The following is a 7,422-nucleotide window of genomic DNA, read 5'->3' as shown; positions in this document are numbered from 1 at the left end:
ACTAGTTTTAGCCCTTCTTATTTTATGTTCTTTTACTCTTTTACTAGTTTTAGCCCTTCTTATTTTATGTTCTTTTACTCTTTTACTAGTTTTAGCCCTTCTTATTTTATGTTCTTTTACTCTTTTACTAGTTTTAGCCCTTCTTATTTTATGTTCTTTTACTCTTTTACTAGTTTTAGCCCTTCTTATTTGATGTTCTTTTACTCTTTTACTAGTTTTAGCCCTTCTTATTTTATGTTCTTTTACTCTTTTACTAGTTTTAGCCCTTCTTATTTTATGTTCTTTTACTCTTTTACTAGTTTTAGCCCTTCTTATTTTATGTTCTTTTACTCTTTTACTAGTTTTAGCCCTTCTTATTTTATGTTCTTTTACTCTTTTACTAGTTTTAGCCCTTCTTATTTTATGTTCTTTTACTCTTTTACTAGTTTTAGCCCTTCTTATTTTATGTTCTTTTACTCTTTTACTAGTTTTAGCCCTTCTTATTTTATGTTCTTTTACTCTTTTTTACTAGTTTTAGCCCTTCTTATTTTTTGTTATTTTACTATTTTACTAGTTTTAGCCCTTCTTATTTTATGTTATTTTACTCTTTTACTAGTTTTAGCCCTTCTTATTTTATGTTATTTTACTCTTTTACTAGTTTTAGCCCTTCTTATTTGATGTTCTTTTACTCTTTTACTAGTTTTAGCCCTTCTTATTTTATGTTATTTTACTCTTTTACTAGTTTTAGCCAGTGTTGCGTTGTTATTATGGGCTGAGCCGCCACGCAGGATAATGACGCCGCGCGCGCGCGCGCACACGCACGCGCGGCCCCGCGCGCATGCGCATATGTTCCCTCGCGCACAATAATACACTTTGTTTGTATAGCCCTTCATACAGAAACTGCAGCTCAAAGTGCTTCACAACAGAATTAAGACAGGCATAAAATGAGCACATAAAGTGCAGACATATAAAATCAGTTTTTCACATTAGGATCTAACATCCCAACAGGCAACCTTGTTTATGGTTTTATGTTATTTTACTCTTTTACTAGTTTTAGCCCTTCTTATTTTATGTTCTTTTACTCTTTTACTAGTTTTAGCCCTTCTTATTTTATGTTCTTTTACTCTTTTACTAGTTTTAGCCCTTCTCATTTGATGTTCTTTTACTCTTTTTTACTAGTTTTAGCCCTTCTTATTTTTTGTTATTTTACTCTTTTACTAGTTTTAGCCCTTCTTATTTTTTGTTATTTTACTCTTACTAGTTTTAGCCCTTCTTATTTTTTGTTATTTTACTCTTACTAGTTTTAGCCCTTCTTATTTTATGTTATTTTACTCTTTTACTAGTTTTAGCCCTTCTTATTTTATGTTATTTTACTCTTTTACTAGTTTTAGCCCTTCTTATTTGATGTTCTTTTACTCTTTTACTAGTTTTAGCCCTTCTTATTTTATGTTATTTTACTCTTTTACTAGTTTTAGCCCTTCTTATTTTATGTTATTTTACTCTTTTACTAGTTTTAGCCCTTCTTATTTTATGTTCTTTTACTCTTTTACTAGTTTTAGCCCTTCTTATTTTATGTTATTTTACTCTTTTACTAGTTTTAGCCCTTCTTATTTTATGTTCTTTTACTCTTTTACTAGTTTTAGCCCTTCTCATTTGATGTTCTTTTACTCTTTTTTACTAGTTTTAGCCCTTCTTATTTTTTGTTATTTTACTCTTTTACTAGTTTTAGCCCTTCTTATTTTATGTTATTTTACTCTTTTACTAGTTTTAGCCCTTCTTATTTTATGTTATTTTACTCTTTTACTAGTTTTAGCCCTTCTTATTTTATGTTCTTTTACTCTTTTACTAGTTTTAGCCCTTCTTATTTTATGTTCTTTTACTCTTTTACTAGTTTTAGCCCTTCTCATTTGATGTTCTTTTACTCTTTTTTACTAGTTTTAGCCCTTCTTATTTTTTGTTATTTTACTCTTTTACTAGTTTTAGCCCTTCTTATTTTTTGTTATTTTACTCTTACTAGTTTTAGCCTTCACATGTCATGTTCTTTTTACTCCTTTACTAGTTTTAGTCCTACTTATTTTATGTTCTCTTTTACTCTCTTGCTAGTTTTTATGTTCGTCTACACTGTAGCGCTTTGAGATTTGTTAACACTTTAACCTATTGGTAAACAAACGTATTGCTGAAAATATACACTATGACTGCTGTTGTGACATGGTTAGGATGTTTACTCTTGAATATATTTGAAAAAAGAAACGATAATTATGTCACACAGTCTAGAGAGAATGATTTATGATGTGATGTCATTAGGGATGGGTACCGAATTCGATACTTTTGAGGTACCGAACCGAAACACGTCGGTACTACCGAGTATCGAATCAAGTGAGATACCAAAAAAAAATAAAGATTCTTTTTTTTTTTAACTTTTTTTTTTTTAACTTTTTTTTACTTTTTTTTACTTTTTTCTTTTCATGTCAACGTTCACACGCACAATATATGCTTACCTAGGATTTTACTTGATTCAACAACAAAGCAGTCGGAGCAATGACAAGCCGAAAACTGTCGAAATTATTATTATTTGAAGTTTGGATTTTTTTTTTTACGACTGAGGTAGGTAAATTAAATTTCTTGAGACTAAAGTACCGAAAAAATGTACCGTTGGGTACCGGTATCGATTCACAGGTACCGGTATCGGTTCAAATGTGAAAGGTACCCATCCCTAGATGTCATTTGCGGTCCGGTACCACACGGGTGGAAGAGGTTAAGTGGTTGTAGCTACGGCTGTGGGGGTGCTGGTGGAGACATGAGCCAATAGACTTTTATACGCCTGAGTCTCCTGAACACGGAGCGACCAAACCCAAGTCGATCTGCACTTTCTCAGATGAGCTATAGTCACTTTTCCGCACCTACTCCCGAACTACGCACACGCTCGCAGATTGATAAACTTAGATCTCTGGACAATCCAGAGAGACTCCGTGGGCAATCTCCGCATGCTCTGTGGAGTGACCAGTCTTGAAGCTTGATTTGGGTCTAGGAGGTCATTCTGTAATAGATAATCAGTGAGTTGGTTGGATATAGCACGTTCAAGTGTTTCAGAGAGGAAAGAGAAGAGAGACAGGGCGATAGTTATCTATGACGGTGGGGTTCAGGGTTGGGTTTTTGATGATGAGCGGTGTTAACTTGTTTTAGAGAAAACCATATATATCCTGGGAAACATCCCTCAAGTCGTTTCCAGAATTTCATTGGCTACAAAAACGGTCAATCATTTTCACCGTCAGAGGTGATAGGTCTTGTCACCGGGAGGCGAAACCGGAGGTAGTCACTTTTTCTAAACTGACGCTTGTTGGGTGTTTGGTCTTATAACCCAAAATTGGAAGCACGTAATAGGTCAGGTAAGGTGTAAATCAAACGGTGGCCATCTTAGCTTTCAACCGATGTAAGTATTGGTTCAGACTTCAGAGACACTAAAATAGCGGGACGCCGTAAAACAAGGGCAAATGTGCTGTCGTCACAAGTGGCCTGTATGATGCATGCTTTTCTCAAAGTGCTTTTCTCTCTTGGCTTCACAGTCTTGGCTTATTAACAACAAAAATTCTCTTTCCCCTGTTCTATCTCTCTCTCTCTTTCTATCCCACTGTCTCCCTGCCTCTCTCTCTCTTTCTATCCCACTGTCTCCCTGCCTCTCTCTCTCTCTTTCTATCCCACTGTCTCTCTGCCTCTCTCTCCCACTGTCTCCCTGCCTCTCCCACTGTCTCTCTCTCTCTGCCTCTCTCTCCCACTGTCTCCCTGCCTCTCTCTCCCACTGTCTCTCTCTCTCTGCCTCTCTCTCCCACTGTCTCCCTGCCTCTCTCTCCCACTGTCTCTCTCTCCCTGCCTCTCTCTCTCCCACTGTCTCTCTCCCACTGTCTCCCTGCCTCTCTCTCCCACTTTCTCTCTCTCTCTCTCCCACTGTCTCCCTGCATCTCTCTCCCATTGTCTCTCTCCCTGCCTCTCTTTCTCCCACTGTATCGCTCTCTCCCACTGTCCCCCTGCCTCTCTCTCCCACTGTCCCCCTGCCTCTCTCTCCCTGCCTCTCTCTCCCACTCTCTCCCTGCTTTTCTCTCCCACTGTCTCCCTGCCTCTCTCTCCCACTGTCTCCCTGCCTCTCTCTCCCTGCCTCTCTCTCCCACTGTCTCTCTCTCTCTCTCTCTCCCTGCCTCTCTCTCCCACTGTCTCCCTGCCTCTCTCTCCCACTGTCTCCCTGTCTCTCTCTCCCTGCCTCTCTCTCTCCCACTGTCTCTCTCTCCCTGCCTCTCTCTCTCCCACTGTCTCCCTGTCTCTCTCCCTGCCTCTCTCTCCCACTGTCTCTCTCCCCCTGCCTCTCTCTCTCCCACTGTCTCTCTCTCCCTGCCTCTCTCTCTCCCACTGTCTCCCTGTCTCTCTCCCTGCCTCTCTCTCCCACTGTCTCTCTCTCCCTGCCTCTCTCTCTCCCTGCCTCTCTCTCCCACTGTCTCCCTGCCTCTCTCTCCCACTGTCTCTCTCTCTCCCTGCCTCTCTCTCCCACTGTCTCCCTATCTCTCCCACTGTCTCCCTGCCTTTCTCTCCCACTGTATCCCTGTCTCTCTCTCTCCCACTGTCTCCCTCTCTCTCCCTGCCTCTCTCTCCCACTGTCTCCCTGTCTCTCTCTCTCTCTCTCTCTCTCTCTCTCTCTCTCTCTCTCTCTCTCTCTCTCTCTCTCTCTCTCTCTCTCTCTCTCTCTCTCTCTCTCTCTCTCTCTCCCACTGTCTCCCTGCCTCTCTCTCCCACTGTATCTCTCTCTCCCACTGTATCTCTCTCTCTCTCTCTCCCACTGTATCTCTCTCTCCCACTGTCTCCCTGCCTCTCTCGCCCACTGTCTCTCAGGGCTACAAAGCAGTGGAGCGTTTCACTTCCTTTAAATCCTGTCTGAAGAAGGAGCTCGCCAGCAGATAAGTACTACTGTGACTTTCCTCTCAAGCAGCTGTAGAACAACCTCTACTACTGTGACTTTTTCACAGTGTGTACTGTGTATTTACACTATCCTAATGTTCCTTAGTTGGTTAAAAAAAAAAAAGCTATTTAAATCTGAATATGTTCCATTCCATGTCTGACTATTTCTGAATCTATTGACCATTTCAAGGAATGTTTGGTTACTATTGGGCTTCTAGCCTTCTACTGAACTTATTGTGAATCAGCTGATAGGGTTTTGGCTAGACTATACTTAATAAATATAATTGCATTATTTACAATATAAAAATATAAAATGCCTTTTTTTCATTAGCGAAAACTAGACAAAAATCATCAGTTTTCTGCGACTAAATCTAGACAAAAACAAAAAAGACAAAATCAAGACTAACACTGACTAAGACTAAAATGCTCAGACATTTAGTTGACTAAAACTGACTAACGACGAAACTAACGAAAAATAAATGCAGATGACTAAATATGATAAAAACGAAAAAGGAGCACTTGACACATGACTAAGACTAAAACTAAAATGAAAATAGCTGCCAAAATTAACACTGCAATGGAGCGACAGCATCCAGTGTAAATGATAAGGTGTTGTTTAAAGAGCAGTCCAGGCTGGCTCGTTCAGTTAGTGTCATGATATTTGAGAACCATGTTTCATAGGCCCCTGTAACGTTGTGTGTTGTGACCATGTTTCATAAGCCCCTGTAACGTTGTGTGTTGTGACCATGTTTCATAATCTCCTGTAACGTTGTGTGTTGTGACCATGTTTCATAATCTCCTGTAACGTTGTGTGTTGTGACCATGTTTCATAAGCTCCTGTAACGTTGTGTGTTGTGACCATGTTTCATAAGCTCCTGTAACATTGTGTGTTGTGACCATGTTTCATAAACTCCTGTAACATTGTGTGTTGTGACCATGTTTCATAATCTCCTGTAACATTGTGTGTTGTGACCATGTTTCATAATCTCCTGTAACATTGTGTGTTGTGACCATGTTTCATAATCTCCTGTAACATTGTGTGTTGTGACCATGTTTCATAAGCTCCTGTAACGTTGTGTGTTGTGACCATGTTTCATAAGCTCCTGTAACGTTGTGTGTTGTGACCATGTTTCATAAGCCCCTGTAACGTTGTGTGTTGTGACCATGTTTCATAAGCTCCTGTAATGTTGTGTGTTGTGACCATGTTTTGTAGTTCCCTGTAACGTTGTGTGTTGTGACCATGTTTTGTAGTTCCCTGTAACATTGTGTGAGTTGTGACCATGTTTTGTAGTTCCCTGTAACGTTGTGTGAGTTGTGACCATGTTTTGTAGTTCCCCGTAACATTGTGTGAGTTGTGACCATGTTTTGTAGTTCCCTGTAACGTTGTGTGAGTTGTGACCATGTTTTGTAGTTCCCCGTAACATTGTGTGAGTTGTGACCATGTTTTGTAGTTCCCCGTAACATTGTGTGCGTTGTGACCATGTTTTGTAGTTCCCTGTAACGTTGTGTGAGTTGTGACCATGTTTTGTAGTTCCCCGTAACATTGTGTGCGTTGTGACCATGTTTTGTAGTTCCCCGTAACTTTGTGTGCGTTGTGACCATGTTTTGTAGTTCCCTGTAACGTAGGGATCATCTTGTATTGATTGTGACTGTCTCTCTGTGTCTCTGTATTTACCAGGTGAGCAGCGGACGCCATGTCTCCTTCTCTTGCTGCGTTCGCTCTGAGGCCGGGAGACACGTCCGCCAGCTCTGGAGGAAGTTACAGGACAAGGCCTAGATGCTGACGTTTAACCCCACTGTCCCTACAAGCCTGGCCATGCACAGCTGACATTATCAGTACATCTTAACCCCACTGCTCCTACAAGCTGACATTATCCAGTACATCTTAACCCCCCACTGCCCCTACAAGCTGACATTATCCAGTACATCTTAACCCCACTGTCCCTACAAGCTGACATTATCCAGTACATCTTAACCCCACTGTCCCTACAAGCTGACATTATCCAGTACATCTTAACCCCCCACTGCCCCTACAAGCTGACATTATCCAGTACATCTTAACCCCACTGTCCCTACAAGCTGACATTATCCAGTACATCTTAACCCCCCACTGCCCCTACAAGCTGACATTATCCAGTACATCTAAACCCCCCACTGTCCCTACAAGCTGACATTATCCAGTACATCTTAACCCCCCACTGCTCCTACAAGCTGACATTATCCAGTACATCTTAACCCCCCACTGCTCCTACAAGCTGACATTATCCAGTACATCTTAACCCCCCACTGTCCCTACAAGCTGACATTAATTATCCAGTACATCTTAACCCCCCACTGCTCCTACAAGCTGACATTATCCAGTACATCTTAACCCCCCACTGCTCCTACAAGCTGACATTATCCAGTACATCTTAACCCCCCACTGCTCCTACAAGCTGACATTATCCAGTACATCTAAACCCCACTGTCCCTACAAGCTGACATTATCCAGTACATCTTAAC

General features: G+C 40.8%; 1 protein-coding gene across 1 annotated transcript in view; it reads left to right on the top strand.

The window, feature by feature from the left end:
- Window positions 1–7,022, top strand: part of LOC311241648 (calcium uptake protein 3, mitochondrial-like) — a gene marked incomplete at its 5' end in the record, with an annotated part of 59,332 nt that extends 52,310 nt beyond the window's left edge. The window contains one exon of the mRNA XM_084330524.1: window positions 6,599–7,022. Within this exon, the coding sequence (XP_084186650.1) occupies window positions 6,599–6,697 (99 nt within the window). The 3' untranslated portion in view covers window positions 6,698–7,022. The remainder of the gene's footprint in view (window positions 1–6,598) is intronic.
- Window positions 7,023–7,422: the final 400 nt, after the last annotated feature.

This window comes from Notolepis coatsorum (genome assembly GCF_963971535.1).
Source record: "Notolepis coatsorum genome assembly, chromosome: 15".
Classification (NCBI taxonomy): Eukaryota; Metazoa; Chordata; class Actinopteri; order Aulopiformes; family Paralepididae; genus Notolepis; species Notolepis coatsorum.
The sequence above is the reverse complement of the archived record's forward strand: the minus strand, read 5'-3'. Positions and strand labels throughout refer to the sequence as shown.